General features: G+C 38.2%; 1 protein-coding gene across 1 annotated transcript in view; it reads left to right on the top strand.

Annotated features, from left to right (window-relative positions):
* Window positions 1-20,948, top strand: part of LOC145267002 (peroxidase mlt-7-like) — a 77,017-nt gene extending 56,069 nt beyond the window's left edge. Inside the window, exons 12-13 of the mRNA XM_080122905.1 lie at window positions 11,237-11,339; window positions 20,642-20,948. Of these exons, the coding sequence (XP_079979031.1) occupies window positions 11,237-11,339; window positions 20,642-20,693 (155 nt within the window). The 3' untranslated portion in view covers window positions 20,694-20,948. The remainder of the gene's footprint in view (window positions 1-11,236; window positions 11,340-20,641) is intronic.
* The last annotated feature ends 478 nt before the right edge of the window (window positions 20,949-21,426 follow it).

Here is a 21,426-nt window from a genome sequence, read left to right as displayed (position 1 = left end):
CAACTCCATCATTGTAGAACTGACCGAGACCGCATTATCCAGCTTCCGGAAGTGTTCTGAAATTGGAACCGCCGAGGACTATACTTATGTACCAGTGAATATTATGGTCTTCACCATGCTATATTTGTACACTTTGTATGTAACAGCCGATGAGTCAACATTGGGTTGGGAGTTTTATTATATTTATTCATAGATTCCCGCAATATGAAAAGCTACACTTGATATTTAAAGTTATTTTATACTTCAGATAGATAGATATAGAGAAAATATATACATACATAGCTTAGATATACATTTGAATACAAGCAGACATTGAGATTAGAATGGTGAGATAAACTGAAATAATAATAATAATAATAATAATAATAATAATGATAATATATATATATATATATATATGTTGTTGAAAAGAAAAGTTCTTCTGTAGGAGATGTCTCCCTGAATCATTTTCGCTTTTCATTGCTCACATGCTCCTATACCGAATTCGTAGCAGTGGGCTGATATCAATGAACTTTTTTTTCTTCAAAAACGGTCATTAACAATGTTTTTTTTTCAAATGTTTAACATACTTCAAACTAATATCAATTATTGCACAATAAAAATAATTAAATTATAACAAATATCGTTTTACTTATTTCGAATTATTTAATCAAGTAAAATGCCAATTTTGACTTGATTAATAAATTTAAAAGCCAATTTTTTACAGTATTTTCAAGTTAAATTAAGTTTTTATGATATTTTTGTTTATTAAATCGTTAGGTAATTTACCCTTTTTTTCATTTTTCTTAAACTTTTTCTTCTAGGGGATGGGACATCCAACCAGATGTCTGACATTTACCTCTATTTTAGTGAGTCCAACCAAGAGATCTTTTCAGGATTCTAGCCGTCCCTTTCAGTGCAATCGTTTGTATTTCACTTGCACTTGGTTCACCGGGTATGCTTGCTATGTACTTTTTAAAGTTCTTTTTCATAAGTTCAGTTGCTCCTATGATGACTGGTATAATTGAAACGTCTTTTAATTTCCAATTTTGTTTCATATCATACATAAGTCCTTGATACTTTGTTATCTTTTCCCTCTCAGCTCTGTTAAGCCCTGTATCATTGGATACACTGACCTCTATTATGGTCGCTTTTTTTTTTTTTTTTTTTTTTTTTTTACTAGAATAGCTTTTAAATTGAATAATCAAGTGAAAAAAAATGGAATTTTTACTTGACTAATTAATTCGAAATAAGAAAATTATTTTTGCTTTGATTTAATTATTATTGTTAATGACCGTTTTGATAGAAAAAAAAGTCTACTGATATCGGCCCCACTGCTATGAATTCAGAATAGGGGCATGTGAGCGAGAGAAAAAAAAAGCGAAAACAGTTCAGGGAGACGTGTCCTACAGGAGAACCGAAATGAAACATGTTAAAAGCAAGAAAAGAAATGCCGGCTACTAGTATAGATATTGAGGAGATATTGAGGTTCTTTATTATGAAATGTTGATAATGTCCGCTGGACCAATTACATGCTGTGGATAAAGAAAATAAATAAATATTTGCCATGTTAATAAGAGAGTCCTGTCCATAGTTGCACCGTGTAACCATTCTGTCGGCACATTCAAGAGCTGTTTACACTTCCTATCCCCACCCCCGCCCAAGAAGAAATATATTTTCAAAATTTTGGTCAAATTCACACATCTACCATCTACTGCGACGCACCATATTCGGAAATAAATATGTGTAATTGGAAATTATTGAAATTTCTTCAGTATTGTCATTATAATGGAAACATATACTGCATATACGGCATTGCTAATTCCTTCAATACTGTCATCATTATTTATTTTACTACATAGACTGTTTTCATACACTGCATTGCTATAGCTTTCAAACACAGCGTTTTCACACTTTGCAGAATGCTCCAGGCAAATGACAAAATCTTCATTAAAAATATTTTATTTGTTCATAATATACATGTTTTGACATGATATAGAAAAGCTAGATCTTAAGGCCTCACAATCTGCAGGGATTTGCAACAATAATTTCAGGATGGAGTTGGTGACTATTGAAGAAACATAATACAATGACAAGAAAAACAATTTTATCTCTATTTATCTACTATTATATTTTTATTTTTTGCTGTTTCATCTCGAACAAGGAACAGTGCAACTTGGATGTAGGGGTCTACCAAATTTAGCCACATTCGAGAGCTGTTTATGCTTCTTGTCCTCCCCTTGAAGAAGATATGTATTCTCGAAATTTGGGGGAAATTTACACACCTACCATCTTATGCAACACGCTATGTTCGTAAATAAATGTGTGTAATTAAAATTATTGAATTCTTTCAATATTTTCATCATTATTAATTTTCTACATAGTTTCCATATACTGCATTGCCATAGCCCTCCAACATAGCCATCTCATATTTCACACAATGCTTCAAGCAAAATACAAAATTCTTCTTATTAGTGGCCTGACAAGGTCACAGGGAAGCAAAAAACAAAAAAAACTTAAGCAAAATTCACCTCAAAGCAGCAAAACTGAAGCTAGCTTGCCAGGACACTATATATAAAAATGTAGGCAAATTTGGGCATATTTTATTGGTTTCAAAATATAGGTTCTTTTTGACCACTTGAACTTCTGCATGTCAGTACAGTTGGGGAAGCAGGAACCTGGAAGGGAATTCCAAAGTCTAGCGGTTCTGAGGAAGAAGCTACTGGAGTAGAAGGCTCTCTTACATCTAGGCATCTCTAGTGTGAAGGGGTGGGATTTTACTGCTTGTCGGGTTTGTCGGGGGTATTTACGTAGAGTGGGTACAAGTGCTTGCGTATAGTAATACATATATTGAAAAGTTTTTTTTTCTATCGGATTTTCCCGTTCATTTTTCTAATGAAATTATCCTTTCCGTTGCTTTTTGCGCATCTTCTAGCAAAACTAGAAATTCTCCAATGTGAGAATGAACAGAAAGGTTTTTATAATAATGAATCTTGATATATTAATCCTTACATATATTTTAAGCTAACTGGTTTAGTCTATTTTCCTGGAACCCAATACATCTGTTATAACTAACAGGGCTATTCAGCATTGCCCGGGGTTATAATACTAAAATAAAATAAATAAAAGCTATAATAAACTAAATACGAAATGTTAAATAGTATGAAGATTCTCATCCTTCCTCCACTGAGAAGATAAATAACTTTTTTTTTTAAGTGAGCAGTGAAAAAAATAAAACTCAGGAGACCTCCAGAGCGCTACTGAAAGCGGCAAATAAAATGAAGGATGGCTCCAGAGCACTATTAAAACTAAGTTTCTCACACACTCCTTTCTTTGTAGAGAGACAAAAGTTAAAATGCGGTAAATCAAATCAGGAATTAGTGTCTTTCAATTTGCAAAAATGTTAACTAGTTTTCTGGGCTGTATTGATCTAATTTATAAAACTCACTATGTTTGTCTGTCTGTCTGTCTGCCTGGCTCCATGTTTTCAAACTCTATCTCTCCCGAAACTAAAAGTTGCAAAGCAGCGCTAGGAGTCTCAAATGATTAGTGTTTTTTATGGACCGTTCTTTTATAGGTCTTTAGCCGGTTAAAATAGTTTTTAAGGGATCAAAAATGGGTCAAAATTAAAAAAAAGTCGTTATATATTTTGTACATTCATATTAGTTTATTTTTAATTAGTTTATATGCGTGCCACGTTAGTACAGTGATAACGTCATCAGCTTTGAATACTACAGTTTTGCTTTCGGTTTCGATTCTAGCTGATGGCACTCAAATACTTTTTTTTTACTTTTGAAATCACGACTCTATAATAATATATACGAAATTTGAACAAATTAAAATATCATATTCAAGCGTATTTCATGACCGGGCAAAGCCCCGGCCCCGTCCGCTAGTATATGATAATATTTAATTTTTGATAACATTTAATGAGCATTTCACCCTCAAAGGATGAATATTTAGTTATTATTTTTTTTTTTTTTGGTTATGCTGATAAAAACCTTACCAACTTAATAGAGGTTTGTTGTGTATTTTTGAAGTTTTAACTGGATATATAAACATAGACAACAGCCCGAAAGGACTGCACTGATTACACTGGTCAACAGCAAATTTGGTGTCTCAGTTTTGTAAGCTAATTTTGGACAATTTTGATGTGCTGAATCCAAAATAACACTCTTTTTGCTGGGTCAGGTCGACATTTTAGCCTATCGTTAATTTTCTATTTTTTAACCTTTAAATACCCGAGAAAGGTACAACAGAAGTATTAACCATTTACCGTTTAAAGTTCTATTACCTGAACAAATTAAAATTTTTTAGCACTAGCAATACAAAGAAGAAAGCATTTGAATAAACAATTTTTGATTAAATTTTAATTAGGGAGTCTAAGTTTTGCGATTATTATGCGATATTTAAAGATAAGATAAGACTTTATTTGGCCCATACGGGAATTTAATGGTAAAACTTGTTATTAAACCACACCAACATATGAAAGCAGACGAGAAGGTAAGTCTTACGTATTGGTTCTGTGTGTTTCAGTCAAATTATTTCATTACTGTGCGATTAAAACTGTTCGCAGGACATAGATATTATTGTGTCGAATTTTTTTTGATACAGACTTTAAATTTCATGGAGACAACGTACAGAAATTTAATTTTTAATTTTTTTTCAGGTATACAATGGCGACTCGAAGAATGTGTGTAAATAAGCCAGATGTTTTTTGCTATGCTTGTGGTGAATACACATTTGCACCAAATCGCAATACTGTCACCACCTTTATCAAGCGCGTTTACTATGCATATTTTAGCATGAAGCTCGGCGATCAAGACAAAAGTTGGGCACCTCACATGGTTTGCAAAAATGCACAGAGCATCTCCGTCAATGGAGCAAAGGCACGCGAAAGTCCATGAACTTTGGCATCCCCATGATTTGGCCAGAGCCTTCAAATCATGCAACCGATTGCTACTTTTGTGCTATCAATGTCATGGGGATTAACAGAAAAAATCGCACAACACTGGAGTATCCCAATCTGCCGTCAGCTACGCGCCCTACTCCTCATAGTGAAGAAATTCCCGTACCTGTATTTGAAGATACAAGTATTGAAGAAAGCAGCAGTAGCCAGGATGAAACTCAAAGCATTACCACTACCGATGATCATCATGATGCATCCTTTCCCGATGACAATGATGAGCAGCCAAAATTGTTTTCCCAAAACGAACTAAACGATCTGGCGACTTTTTATCGACAGCAGAAAAAGGTCTTTGAAATGTGTGTTGTTACACAATGGAAATCAATTTGCATCTGTGCCATTGGCACATTCGACAACATTAAAAGAACAGCATGAAGCAATTAAGTACGTCCTAGAAAAAATTTCTTATGACCAACATAAATGGCTGATTTGCGTTGACTTAAAAATGGTCAACTTCTTGCTTGGTCAACAGTCTGGATTTACCAAATACCCATGCTTTTTATGCCTCTGGGATAGTAGGGATCGTACTCAACATTACGTGAAAAAAGAATGGCCAGTACGTGAAGAGCTTGCAATTTATAGAGCAAAAAATCTGATAAACAAGCCTCTAGTTGACAGGGGACGTATTTTATTTCCTCCACTGCACATAAAGCTCGGTTTGATGAAGCAATTCACAAAAGCCCTGGATAAAGATGGACGGTGTTTTCAGTTTCTGTGTAAAACCTTCCCCAATTTGTCAACTGAAAAATTAAAAGCTGGTATTTTTGATGGTCCTCAAATTAGGCAGCTGATCAAAAACTCTCCCGCGTTTGAGGAGACCATGAATCCTGTTGAGCAACAAGCGTGGAATTGCTTTGTTCAGGTCGTGATAAATTTCCTAGGCAACACAAAAGCAGAGAACTATAAAGATCTAGTAGCAAACATGTTAGTGGTCTTTAGGAACCTTGGCTCCAATATGAGCATAAAAATGCACTACCTGTACTCGCACATGGACCGCTTTCCCGGAAATCTTTGCTCTTTAAGCGATGAGCATGGAGAGCGCTTTCACCAGTACTTGAGAGAAATGAAATCACGCTACCAGGGAAGGTGGGACATGATGATGATGGCGGGCTACTGTTGGAATGATTCTTTGTTAGAATACAGCAATTTTATCATAAAAACTGACATGTTGCCATTGAAACATCATTAGTAAATGTTGAAAACATTGTTTTAAAAAATATAAGTCGCATAATTTTAAATTCAAATATACAAAAAAATTTGACCTCCGAGAGCAAAATGGATGTTATTTCTAGATTTAGCATGGCAAAAATATAGTAAATCAGTTAAAAAATATCAGACACCTTTTAAAAAGTTTCTTTTTGTTGACCAGTGTTATCGACGTCACAGTTCCAAACGACTTTGGCCTTAATAGAGCTGAACGGGAAAAGATAACAAAATATCAGGACCTAAAAAATCATCTAAAAACAACATGGCCTCTGAAAGAAATAAACATTATACCAGTTGTGACAGGAGCAACTGGCCTAATAAAAAAGAACCTTCAGAAATACTTAGAAGCAATCCCTGGAAAACCAAGCTGTAAGGAAATACATATAGCAGCCATAAGGGAACAGTGTCTATTCTTAAAAGAGCCCTCGGATATAAATTTAAACTATAATAGAATCAAGTGTTAGCCCCAGAAAGGAGCCCCTTGATCTCTTCAAACTAACAAAAGTAAAAAAAAAAATTTTTTAAAAACCAACTGCGTTTAAATAAGAGCTATTGCAATGGATAATATATTTTGACACCTCGTCATTTATTGAATATTTTTATGCTCCTTCTCACATACATTTCTTGTTCACCCGCAATTCATAAAAGATTGATAAATCTACTTTCAATGTTTTTGCAGATTATTAAGGCTGTTAAATAACCGAAGAGAGAACTTGTTTTTTTTTTTAAATTTTCTTTATTTAAATATTGTTTTTATTGAAATCTGAACTCTGAATTCCTTTTTTAATCGATTTCTTTTATGGATTCTAAAAGATTGTTTCATTTTCCTTCTTTTTTTGTTTTCTTCTGCTGTCTTTTTGCCTAAACGCCTGCAATTTTGAATTGCGTCACTGCAAAAATGGGAAACATCTTCACTAGCTTTGAAATTATTAACTATTCAAGTCTATTGCCAAGGTCGCTGGAAAAATGGTAGGATCCTTCTACCGCTCCAGAAGATATCTCACTGCTGATGCAATTCTCTACTTATATAAAAGCCAAGTACGTCCGAGGATGGAGTACTGTTGCCACATTTGGCAGGAGCTGCTAAAAACATTCTATCCTGCCTTGGCAAAGTACAAAATAGGCTTTTTGGCTAAGTGGGGGGATGCACTTTTCTCTTCCCTGCAACCTCTCTCCCACAGGAGAGACGTTGCGAGCCTTTGTTTAATCGTTACTTCTATGGCAATCGCCTTCTTAAGTAGACATTTTATCAAATCTCAACATTAACTTACTGTACATGCAATAACCCTTATCCCCGAGTGGCTTCTGGGCCTTGATAAGTGATGACCACCTTGTAAAAAAAACCCCCCCAAAACTTCAAATCACTGCATATATTTTCTATGCTATTGACCTTATCTTAACTCATTTGTTAATCATACATTAATGGCATCTTTTGAATTTTTAATATACATTAATAGTGTTATCTTAACCAAATATTTTAACAGTCATTTGTGAACGAATATATGACGGGCGGGCAATAAGTAATGCCCCTGACCCACTTCCCATAGCAGTAGAGCAACAAAACTTGGCACAGTTATTAGTCTTTCTCTACATAGGAATCACCCAGATTTATGCATTTCTCCCATAGTTTGATGCAGCTCTGGAGACCGTTTTTGTTGAACATCCCAGGTTGGTCCTCCAACCACGACGTCACTTCAGAAATCAAGGCTGCATCATCTGGGAAACGCTTTCCTTTCAAAAACAACTTCATGGCTGGGGAGAGGTGAATGTCAGAGGGTGCAAGGTCAGGAGAGTTGGGCGGATGGGGAGAATTTCATAACCACACGCCCGTGCTTCTGATCTGGCGACATGCGAGTTGTAGACCAGAGAGTTGTCCTGCAGGAGGAGGGTAGCTTTGCTGATCTTGCCCCGCCTCTTGATTTTGATAGCTTCCTTTAATTTCCTCAAAAATGAAGCATAATAGGCTCCTGTAATTGTGGTATCCTTTGCCAGAAAATCTGTCATCACTACTCCGTCCTGGTCCCAGAAGACTGTGAGCATGACCTTGCCAGTGGAGGGATGCACCCTTACCTTCTTTGGAGGTGACGAGTCCAAGTGCTTCCATTGCATTGATTGGGCTTTGGTCTCTGGATCATAGTGATGGACCCAGGTTTCATCCTGTGTAATCAGTCTTTTGAAAAACTTTGACTCATCTTCTTGGCACATCTCCAAATTCATCCTCAAGCACTCGACGTGTTCTCGCTTCTGGAATGGTGTGAGCAACCTGGAAATCCATCTGGCAGACAACTTATGCATATGCAAATGGTCATGAATGATAGTTTCCACAGACCCTGTACTAATCTTGACATCTTGGACTATTTGGCGAATAGTAATGCACCGATCTTCCAAAATGACAGCCTCAACTTGACGGACAGATGCCTCATCAATGGCAGAAGGGTGGGCGACCAGGTCTGTGAGCTGTTTCCACAGACTTCTGGCCATGTTCTGCTAATGAAAATTAAATCATATGGTATAACTGGACAAATACTAAGTATAATTAGATCATTCTTAGACAATAGGACTATCCAGGTTGTCATTGATGGATGTTCATCCAAGCAGCATAACATTAATGCGGGAGTGCCTCAGGTGCCGATCCTTGGACCATTATTATTCTTGATATTTACCGATGACCCCAATAATATTGAGTCCAAGATGGGTATATTTTCTGATGATACAACGCCCTATAACATGCATGATGGAAGACAGATGTACACAAATCTAAGATAATGGCTGAATCATTAGAAAAGTGCCTCCATACCATTATGGAATGGGGACATAAATAAATGATGACATTTAATGCTAATAAGACTAAGTTGCTCTCCTTTAACAATTATAAGAAACCTCTACAACCACCGATATCCATGACAAATAACTGCCTACCTAAAAACTCTTCCTTCAAACTCTTCAGCTTAACTTTCACAGGAAATATGAACTGGAATAAATACATTGAGGACATTGCAAAGACTGCTGCAAGGAAGGTGGGCTGCCTCTATCATGCTAGAAAACTGCTCACATCTGAGAGTATTCTGTACCTCTATAAGGCCACCATTCGCCCATGTATTGAGTATTGTTGCCACATTGGGCTGGTGCAGCTACCACTGGTCTTTCTCTCTCTTGGATAGGGTTCAAAACAGGTCTGCAATCTAATAGGTCCCACTTTGTGAACTAAGCTCCAGCCCCTGTCTCATCGCCACAATGTTGCCTCCCTGTGCTCTGATGAACTCACTGCATGTGTACCCCCTCGACGTACATATCCTCAACAAACCCGCTTGGCAACAAAATCACACCCCTTCACTGTTGAGGTCCCTAAATGTCAGAAAATTTTCTACTCAATATATAGCTTCTTCTCTAGAACAGCAAGACTTTGGAATTTCCTTCCTGCTACTTGCTTCCCAAACTGCACTGATATGCAGAATTTCAAATGCAACGTAAACCAACATCTTAATCTTTCTTAGGCATGGTCGCAATTAGTAGCCCGTTACGTCCTAGTAGCATGTGTAAGTGAGAAAAAAGAAATATCTCCGTTCTTCTCCCTTACATCTTCATAATTTTTCATCCCTTCTTGACCCTCTTGCAATTTAGATACACCAAAATAGGAGAAAAATAGTGGGACATATTTCGGGCTTCACCGCCTGTAAGAATGTACTTTGATTGGCTATTGAATTGACGTAATTATTGTAAAAGAATTTAATTATTGCTTAATTTTTTAATTACTTGATTATTATTATAAAAAATATAATTATTGTAAAAGACTTTTTAAAAAGCTAAAAAATGTCATATTTAAGTAAACCAATATGATTATCTATTGAAAGTTATAAATTTTACTCTATTTTAAAACTAGCATTTCAGCCTAGCGTTGCCCGGGTGTTTGAAGGTGTATGTTGAGTAAAAAAAAAAAAAAAAAAGCGGTCAATTTTTAAACTTTGATCCCTATTATGACACCTTAACATTTATTGTTTTGGGCTCAAATCAAGTTATTAAGTTAGATCCATGTCCAAGGAATCTATATCTAAAATTTCAGTTGTTTATATACCCAAAATTGTCAGAGGAGTTTGATAGAGCTCTCAAAGGTAAAATCATTGAACTTTGACCCCTTAACAGCCAAAATTCTGGCCGAAAATGGATTACAAAGATTTTCCCGAATCTCAATAACCTGTATATCAACTTTCGAGTTTGTAGACTGAAAATTGGCAGTGTTATTGCATAGAGAAATGTACACAGACAGACAGACACCCACACACACATACACTTTCACTTTTATAGATATATAGATTAGAAAAATATACACAAGGAGGCATAGAACATGATCGTGTATTAACGCCGTAAGAATTACATGACATAAAATGTTCCTTATATATTATGTATCCGAGAACAATGTCATTTCTAATTATGTTTATTTGTTTGTTTCTGTATTTAATAAAACTCATTAGTACATCTGCATTTTTGTTACCGTTCTGAAATAATAACGTAATTATTTTGAAAGCCATTCTTAACGTGAGGAGGGGACGGTGTTTTGTAACTATTCTGTACTACCATCTAAGAATTAAATTGAAAAAAAAAAGATATTGTAAATTTGAATTTAACCTGAAAAAAAAAAAAAACTTAAAAAATACCGCGGTCTCAAAAATGCATAAGCACCAAACCATTTAATAAAAATACTCTGTTTTCTGATATTGTTTCAATTTAATTTTAAAATTCTTTTAAAATAATGACGTCAATTTCAATAGCCAATCAAATTGCATTCTTACAGGCGGTGAAGCCCCCAAATATGTCCCAGCATTTTTCTTATATTTTGGTTTGTCTAAACTGCAATCTTCATCTTTTTTTGACTGAGAAAAAAAAAACAAAAAAAAACAAAACGATACGTTTCCCTGATCGAAAATTAATTTTTAAAATATAATAACGTTGTTCTTGTTTTTCGTTTCTTTTGTTTTTGATGTGTTTGATCATATGTATAGATAAGATAGATAGATCGACTTTGTCTTGAAATATTCCTATTTGTAAATTATATTTGCCGTTTTCTGATGTCCTTTTCTTATTATTTAGATCAACTGATGGAAATAAGTCGTCAGACGATAAGCAAGCTTATAAAGCGAAACACAAATATATCATTAATACCGCCGAATGCCTTTATGATCCCCTCCGAGAGGTAAGTCCAGAAGATCACCTGGCTTCCAATAGCACTAAACCAAAAAGAATGGAACTGTCTTCTTTTTCTATAAAAAGAACGAGAACTAACGAGATCTCACAAAACTTGTTCGCTCAACCTAGAGATTACTAAATTACTCTGTTCACCTTTTATCTTTTCTTTAGTAAACCTTCTTTTCTATCTGTTGTGGCCCGAAACGGTTATTAAGAAATACTCGGACACAAGTATGGTTTAGAAAAAGGCGTTTGTACTTATAAAAATACAGACTACGTAGAGAAGGAGAGTCGTAGTATTTAACACCAATATGGCGTACTAAGGAATACATACACGCCTTAAAGAGTCTGTACCTCTCGGTATCTTTAAATTGTTTGGAAGAGTTCATATCTTTTGTATGCGTGAATACCCACAACACAAATGTTTTATCCTATTATTTTCTCGGCTCAACCTATTTTATATTTTGCTATCTTCGATTTGACTTAAAAAAATCTTATCATTTTCTTTTCGTTAGGGATGAAGAAACCTACTGAATGACAGGCATTCACCCGTTATTTCATATATTCCCACAAGAGATCTTTTTAAAGAATCCCTGGAATTTAGGTGGCACTTAATGTCGCTTGGGTGACACTGCTGTCCCAACTTTCACTTTCTGGTTACCAGTTGACGCGTCTTCTCTCAACTCCACAACGAACTTCTGCAACTTTAGCTTTTCTCTCCCCTCCTGCTTTTCTCTTCTACAAATACAACTTCTCTGCTCGCAATCTAACTTCAGAATGCACTCCTTCCCCAAATCACTCCTCTTTTATCTCCAATCAGGAGCATCTCATTTGCATACCTCGTGGTCACCCTGTAGGCATATAAAGAAACAGGGCAGCCATTTTTGTTTCTTTCTTCTTCATTATGAACACGAGGTAAGTCACACAAAAACGCGGTCGGTCGTTCTTGTTTCTTTTTTCTTCATTTACACCACATGCCCCCCTGATCTTCGAGATCAATAGGATACTTCGTAATCCTCCATCCAAGCAGGTCGCCTCCTCTCACGTCGAGGCCTCTGGGGGACAACTTCTCGGGGGTTAACGTTTTCAGGTTCACTACAACGCGGGCCTAAGTCAGGTTGAGCAGCATCATTTGCTTCTCGGTGGCCCTCGATTTCCCCTTCTTCACTGCCCTCACTGCATACCTGCAATGTCACACGACGCAGGTATAAGATATGCCGGGGAACGCCATTCACCATCACATTGTTCTTCGACTGCAATCCTGTTACGACCCCTCTTTTCCAACGAGTGGTACACTGTGCATTGGGGGGTTTCACCCACACCTCTTCACCTACTTTGATAGTGACTTCTTCACTCTCAATTCCTGCTGTTTTGTTGCACAGATGCCGCCACTTATATGTGAAAACGGCCCTATGAGGCACAGTTGTCTCATCTTGTTTGGTCTTCGGCGAGATGTTATACCAAAACACCGCCTCTATGTGTGATACGTTGCTTTTTTCCGCAGCGGCTTTAATGGTGCGATGATTCCTCTCCACTATTCCGTTGCCACTCGGCCGATACGCTGCTCTGAAAAATTGCCTTACTCCCCACTTATCGCACACCCCTTTAAAGGCTTCTGATCGGAAAGCGGGGCCATTGTCCATTAAGAGTTCCTCAACCGGCCCTCTCTCCAAAAATATCTCCTCGATGACCCCTCCGATCGCCCATGCAGCTTCTGCCCTGATCTCTCTCCAGATGGCAAAACTTCCCGGTCCACAGTCGACCATCGACAGATACAATTTGTGGCGATAGTGTGTCACATCAATGGCCAATCGCTTCCAGTCCTCCGTAACGTGTAGCTCTCCTGCTTCGTGTCTGGACGGTCCAGGGTCAATTGATTGGCACTCTCGACAGTTCTCCACCACCTCCCTAACCTCCTCCTCGGTGGTCTCCGGGTGAACCTCTCTGGCTAGGAATAACGTTCATTCTCGACCAAAATGGTGCATTTCGTGTGACTCTTTGACTTCTTCCCCTGCACAGCATACCGAGGAGACCTCTTTTCCCTCCTGCAGCCAGGCCTTCTTCACACGTGTCATCGAATCCGCCTTGTTTTTTTCTGACGGGACCAACACAACAGAGACTCTCAACTGGAATTCTGCTATCAGGTCGGTGAGCGCTCCGAGTCTGCGCTTGATCAGCATTTCCGCAGCACCCCTGGTCTTAACTCTCTTATCGCCAGTTACTGCCGACCGAATCCACGACGCTACCGTTGCCGAATCGGTTTTGACTTCAATTATTTTCAATCCCCATTTCAGGGCCAGATTGATTCCTTTTATAGTAGCATCTAGTTCTGCTATGTTGATATGGGAGAAGTCGTTGTTTTTTCTTAGCCATGCCGCATCCTCCACAGTTACACCTCCTATCTCTAGTACGACGCCCAACGCCAGGTTACTGACATCGCACCAAACCACACCCGCGTCTTCGCCGCTGACATACCATTTCCCTTTCACTGGGTCCTCATTCCTCACTCTCGCAATGACTTCTTGCAGCATGTTATTGATCTCCTTCATCACACGGCCCTCCCAGCCATCAGTGCCTGTTTGTCGTTTAATAAAGCTGCATGCTATCCTTAGCCAGCCAGCGATAGGATAGTGCCCGACCAGCCTCTCGCAGACTGAGAAGAGTTCTCGCCTCGTCAGCTCAGATCCGACTTCGGGTATTGCATTCCCTCGTTCGAAGACAAGGCTTTCTTTTCCATCTCGCCTTAGTTTCAACCCCAGCACCGCTCCTCTATCTAGGGCCTCCGCCGGTTTTGCAGTTAACCCATACTTCTCGACATGGCTTCTTACTTTCTCTGCTGTCACCTCTGCCTCCTCCACCAGGATGTCGTCAATGTACGAACTAGTGGCCTCCTCCACTGTACAGTCTTTGCTCAGCACTGTCTTCAGCACGACAGTCATAATTTTGGGGGCTGAACTCAGCCCAAAGCCTAACCTCGTCAGACAATACACCCGCCCCTTGTACCGGACCAGTTGGTACTGCCAGAGTTTTTTATCTACATGGATCTGAAGATATGCCGATTTCAGATCGACAATCTTAGTGGCCTGCCCCATTCTTCTCCATTTCCTCATGACCTCCTCACATACGTCGATCCCCATTCCAGTGTGGAAGGCTACGTGTCTGTTCAATTCCCTAAAATCCAGCACGGGCCTAATCATGTTTTTGGTAGGCTGAACAACCGCCAGTAGTGGCAACACTCCTTTTTCTTCCCCTGTCCACGGTTTCAGAATTCCTTCTTTTATCCACCTCTCCACTTCTTCCTCGAATCCTTTTCTTATTTCTCCTCGCAGGGTGTTTTCATAGCAGCCCACCTTATTCTGTAGTTCTGGGGGCCCGGAGATCTATTTCCATTCCACCGTCCACCTCACGCCATCAAACTTCGCCAGGAAATCTTTGTCCTCAATGCAGCAAACCTCCGGTTTTGGGGTTCTGACGGTTCTATCACCTTCCACTCCTGCCATCCCCGCTGCGCCGAGACGTCCAAACGTCACTTGGCCCCCTCTTAACGTAGCGCCCCCCAGTCGGTTAATTGCACTCATACCTATAATCACGTCGACACCACCGACCAGATGATTCAACACTAGGGCTTGCAGTCCAATGGGAACCCCTTGCACCATTACTTCCGCTGTCGTCTCTCCTAGGCATTTCACATCCCTGCCATCCACGGTCCTAATAATCCTGGTTCCGCTCCATGACCTCGTGACATTCCTCGCTAACAACGTTGTAGTGCAGCCTGTGTCGACAAGGGCTATGGCTCTCTTCCCATTGACTACCACCGGTAACCGAGGCAATGTTCCATTATGCGCCATTTCCACACAGAAGGGGTAACCACTGGCGCAATAGCTCCCCTTCACTCGTTTCCCTGGTCCCGTGCAGCAACACAATAGCGGCTAATATGCCCCACTTGTCCACATCGGTAGCACATGATCCCCGGTCTCGGCTCTTTGCAGTCCTTGATCAGATGAGGACCCTGGCACCGGAAACACTTGATGGCAGGTCTCCCCTCCTGTCGCCTCGCCGGCTGCCTCTCATTCAAGTGAGGCCTCATGCACATATTTCCACTCACAGCTGCAGCCACGATTGGGCTTTTAACATTTTTCACTAGGACTCTGGCGTGGACCAAGAGATCGTCCACTTCCATAGAATGGATCCCCGTGATTCTCTGCATGTTCGCAGAGATTTCCTCTGGGAAGCCGTTCACTAGGTACAGCTTTACCGTCATCTCCAGGCTCCTCCCCACGTAACCAGCCAACCCTGCCAGTCTCCTGATCTCTGCCGCAAAGATGTCAATGGACTCGACGGTCCACCTCATACTTGACAGCTTGCCAAGTGCTTCAAATGGGCCCTCAGCGAAGGCCAATTTCAGCCTTTGCTCCACTTAGGCAAGGTCTTCCTTGTCTTCATCTCGCATCTGCTGGTAAATCGTGAGGGCTTCCCCCTCTAAGTATAGCGGCAGCAGGGTGACCACATCTTCTATCTTTTGCAGCTTCGCCACCATTTTTAATTTCTCCAGCCACTTAATCAGGTCACCCTCCCCAGTAAAGGGTCTCAACATCTGAGTGCTCAGTCTCCACTCAGCCATGTTAATTTGCTTGATGCGCCGAAATAGCTTGTCGGTTGCGTGACACTGCTGTCCCAACTTTCACTTTCTGGTCACCACTTGACGCATCTTCTCTCCACTCCAAAACGAACTTCTGCAACTTTAGTTGTTCTCTCCCCGAATCCGACTTTTCTCTTCTACAAATACAACTTCTCTGCTCGCAATCTAACTTCAGAATGCACTCCTTCCCCAAATCACTCCTCTTTTATCTCCAATCAGGAGCATCTCATTTGCATACCTCGTGGTCACCCTGTAGGCATATAAAGAAACAGGGCAGTCATTTTTGTTTCTTTCTTCTTCATTATGAACACGAGGTAAGCCACACAAAAACGCGGTCGGTCGTTCTTGTTTCTTTTTTCTTCATTTACACCACACTTAACCTCCCCAAAGTCCCAGTCCTCTGCTGTGCACTCATCCAGCAGAGGTCTAGTTAGTGCTTTAACTCCTCGATCTTTCCATCCTTCTTGACCCTCCTTCCTTTTTTGATGTGGAGTTTATGGTGACACACATACAATGGAAGTAAGGGGCGCAGGGTTAACTTATAATTATACAGTTTCAGTTTTCATGACTCCATGTGTTTCACATCTGTGGCAGTTTCTGTATGTCCGGCTTCTGCACTAGCTCATGTGTTAATCTCCGCATTCAAGAGTTTTCCGTAATATTTTAGCCGTTTTCATTATTGTTATCTGTTGTATCTTCTCAGTCATCCCTCTGATTCCAATCTCTCCCATTCTTTTTTTCAAAGTTTTTTTCGGTATTGTTTCTAGTACTCCTACTATTACTGGTGTTATCTTGACTTTCTTCAGCTTCTATACTCCTTTGAACTCTCTGGCCAGATCCATGTATTTGCTTCGCTTTTCTCTCTCCTTGTTCATCACTCGATGGTCTGCTGGAACTGAAAAATCTATAATCTGGCAGGATTTTTCATTCTTGTTGATCATTATTTTTATTATCGTTGTCTCACAAAGAACTGTCACACAGGTCATCAAAGATCTCTCCTTGAAAACAACTTGTGGTGTTTCCTGGAAGCTGAGTGACAACAAGTCTCCCCAGATTTCCAGTACTCTCCACCTCTTTCAGTAACATTTGCAAATAAATTTGCGTTATCGCAACAGCTGCTTACCATTGATTTCTCGTTGGCAGTGGCCATTGGTCTCCACTTGAATTTGAGTGGCAATAAGCCTCCCCAAGGTCCCAGTTCTCTTCGCACTTGTTCAACGTAGGTCTGGTCAGCGCTCTCTCTTCAGTCTTTCCATCCTCTTTGACCCTTCTGGACTACTTGGCATCACTCTTTTTTTGGGTGGGGGTTGGTAATGGGGCAATGGGAGGAGATGAGTAAAAGAATAGAGAATTTGTAGATTTGTAGCTTCAGTGTTCTTGGTTACATGTAACGCTTCTTCATTTTTTGCCTCTACAGCAGTTTGTCTGGTCCGCACATATGGCTCATGTGTATTAAGCTCCACATTCAAGGCTTTTCCTTAATATTTCAACTGTTTTCATTCTTGTTATTCGTTGTATCTTTGCAGTTATTCCTTTGATTCCAATTTCTCCCATTCTTTTTTCAAAATTTTTCTGGATTGTTCCTAGTGCTCCTACTAATATAGGTATTATTTTGATTTTCTTCATCATCCAAATCCTTTTCAGCTCTCTGACTAGCTGTATGCATTTGCTCTGTCTCTCCTTTTCTTTGATATTCACCCTGTGTTCAACTGGGATAGCAGAGTCTACGATTTGATAGGACTTTTCTTTCTTGTTAATTATTAAGACATCCGATCTTCTTGCTTAGATGGGTTTATCCGTTTGTATGTCCATGTCCTATATGATTTTGTGATTCTCGTTTTCAAGTACTGTTGCTGGCTTATGCTTGTACCATTTGTCTTGTGCGTTCAAGATGCAGTTGTTTGCATAATTCCCAGTGTACTGCCCTTCTCACTTGGTCGTGTCTTTTCTTGTATTATTATTATTATCATTATTATCATTATTATTATTATTATTATTATTATTACTGACTATGAGTTCTCCCACAATTTAGTATCAGTGATTGCTCACTGATACAACCAGTGATGATACCCTAGAATCTAAGTGACAATAAGTCTCTTCAGATTTCTAGCACTCCCCACTTCTTTTTAATAACCATTACAAATCATTTTGCATTATCAAAACGCCCGTTTACCATTGATTCCTTGCTGGCACTAATCATTGATCTTCTCTGAGTGGCATAAATCATTCCCAGTAATCAGTAATCTCTGCACCTTTCCAATGGAGGTCTGGTTAGTGCTTTCCCTCCTCATTATTTTAATCTTCCTTATTATTATTGTTTCTCACTAAGAGTTTTCACACAAGCCATCAGCTATGATTGCTCACTAATAATAACGATTGCTGCTCTCTGGAGTCTGAGTGACAACAAGTCTTAGATTTCTAATATTCTCCACCTTTTTCGATAACCATAGCAAAAGACTTTGTTTTATCACAAAAGCCACATACCATTGATTTCTCACTGGCAATAACTATTGGTCTTGTCTATGATTTGTGTGGTTATAAGCTGTTTTCATCATCGTCGTTCATCATATAGGTTTCATCATCGTCGTTCATCATATAGTTTCACTCTTTGGTTTGATTCTAATTTCTTCCACTTTGTTTGAAGTTTTTTTGAGACTGTTTCTAGTACTTCTACAATTATTGGTATCATATCAACTTTTTTCATGTTCCATATCCCTTTCGGTTTTCTGGCAAATTCTGTGTATTGGCTTCGTTTTTCAGTTCCTTTAATCCTTACTCTGTGGTCTGCTGGGATAGCAAAATATACAATTTTGCAGCCTTTTCCCATCTTGTTAGCTACTATGACGTCCGGTCTTCTTGCTTGGATGAGTTTGTCAATTTGTACCTTCATGTCCCAGAGGATTTTATGATTTTCGTTGTCCAATACTATCTTGAGTTAGTGTCTATACTATGTCTGTGTGTTTAAAATGCAGTCGTTTGCATAGTTCTCAGTGTATTACTTTCCCATGCAATCGTACCTGTTATTGTATACCTTTTGGGCTAGCTTGCTGCATTTACTTATGTGATTTACTGTTTCATCTCTTTGTCCACAGAGTCTATATTTACTGGGTTTGATTTCTTTTAGCTTTAATGCAGTTAGTTGTTATCGTATTGTTCTGTGCAACTTTCAGTAGAGATTCTGTTTCATTTTGACCATGTCTCTTGATATGTTAATCAGTATTTCTGTGTTCTGAGTTATGTAAATTGCCAAATCTTTTTTGTGCCTTCCACACAGTCTCATGTACTTAGCTGTCCTCTTCCCCTTTTTTCGTTCCTTTTCACGTAGAGTCCATCACTATCATCTTCTGGTGTAGTGTATTGTTCAAGGTCATTAGTTTCCTAGCTTTCTGATTAAGATATTTAAATTCTTCTTTGGTTCTGCATATGAATAGGCCCAAGTATCTTATTAGCCCTTTATATTTCTTCTATATAATTTCGTTTCTAAGAGTTTTCTTGTTCTGTTAAGGCATTCTTTTCCAATTATTTCTTTAATTTTTTCAGAACTGCAAAACATTTATAGCTATCATGTTCTTCAAGCACCCTTATCAAATCTTTCTTTGGATGTTACAAGCTCTCCAATGTCTCCAGTTATCCGCTTTTCATTTCTAACAATGCATACTTCCCTTTTGAAATTCCATTTGAATGTCTTGGTTGAAGCTTCTGATCGTGTTTATTAGTTTTTCCAGTTTCTTTTTGCTTTTTGCAAATAGCTTCAGGTTGTCCATGACAAGGCTGTGTTCTTTTTTCTAATTTTTACTTCCTTCAGGATTTTTTTAAAAATGTGCTGCCTTTTCACCTTTTAAGACATCTTTTTTGTTCATCGAGAGATAGTCCATGATTTAGGATTTTCCACATGGTTGGTAAACATGTTATTGGTCTGTAGTTGCTTGGGATCGTTATCTTTTCTGTGTCCTTTTATATTAGATTTTTTTCTTTTAGTCGTCCATTCTGGCGCGTTTGTTTTGTGGATATTCTCAGTTTGCATTAGCCCTTCATGTTGGGTCTTAGAATTTCTTTATTGACTTCTTTTTTAGTTCCTTCTCCAATTTCCTAAAGTTCTTCTCTCATGTTTTTCAACCATTTGACATTTCTGTTTGGTCTTGAAGATTCCCTCATATCTTGCCCCAGAAGTGTTTTGTTTCTGTTGAGTCCGGTGTTGTTGTTGTTGTTGTTGTTGTTGTTGTTGTTGTTCTTCTTCTTCTTCTTCTTCTTCTTCTTCTTCTTCTTCTTATTATTATTATTACTATTTGTACTCACTAGGAGTTCTCACACAAGTCATCATCAAAGATTGCCCACTAACAACAACTGGTGGTATTCATTGGAATTTGAGTGATTCTCCCCCAATTTCTAGTACTCTCCATCTCTTTCGATCATCGCAATAGCCGCTTACAATTGACTCCTAACTAGCAATGGCCATTGGTCATCAGTGGAATTTTGGATGCAATAAATCTCACCAAGACCGCAATCTTTTTTGCAGTCAAGCAGTGGAGGTCTAGTTAATGCTTTCTCTCCTCGGTCTTTCCATTCTCCTCGACCCTTTTTGACTATTTGATGTGATACCAGTCGATTTCGACATTATTATTTATTTATTTATTTTTGTTTAATCCAATTTATTTCATTCTTAATTTCAGCAACGTCCCTCAGAACATCGATGCGGATTTTAATATCGCAGCCTGGAATTGAATTATGATATTACCAATAAAATCTTAATGACCGAAACCCTTCAAATACTGTTTTCGATGTCTTATTTGGTATAGGAATCATTAAACAATCATAAAATTAGGTGTTTTCTGTGAAATATAATATTCAGCGATATGTATATTAGATATTTTAGATGGATATCAGTTAGTGTAAAAACATGGTTATTGGATTAGTTTGCACAAGTGAACAAATTCTGAAAAATAACAAAAACATGTTTTAGTCAAAAAAAAAAAAAAAGATAGTAAGATCATTTTTAGAATCAACGAGAACAATAGAAACCGTTGAACATTCCATTTAATCTATTTTATAAACAAAGATATTAAATTAGAAATAATACGAGGAAAATACAAATTTATTATCTCAATTAAATTCAATTTACATACATATAATCTCTCCAGAAGCAATCGCTCATAAATAGCTGTTAAAATAGTTAATCGCTAAAAATCGTAAAATTTGATTTTTTTAAATAAAAAAAAAACTACTTGATCATTTCTTATCATTTTTGGAATATAACGTCTTCATAAGCAGATATACCATTAATAGATATACGATAAATGTGTTTTTTCTTTCTTTTTGCTTTGCTAAATAAGTGCACGTCTAAATAAGTACCAACATGTTTATAAATTAATTTCAATTTTAAATATTATAACAAATTTTTTGTTGGTTTATTATAAATATTTAACACGGTCATTTTCTTTCCAGAAACAAAAAAAGT

Source organism: Euprymna scolopes, chromosome 4 (assembly GCF_053919585.1).
Source record: "Euprymna scolopes isolate OS-2025 chromosome 4, ASM5391958v1, whole genome shotgun sequence".
NCBI lineage: Eukaryota > Metazoa > Mollusca > Cephalopoda > Sepiida > Sepiolidae > Euprymna > Euprymna scolopes.
Note: the sequence above shows the minus strand (reverse complement) of the source record. Positions and strands in the feature narration are given on the sequence as shown.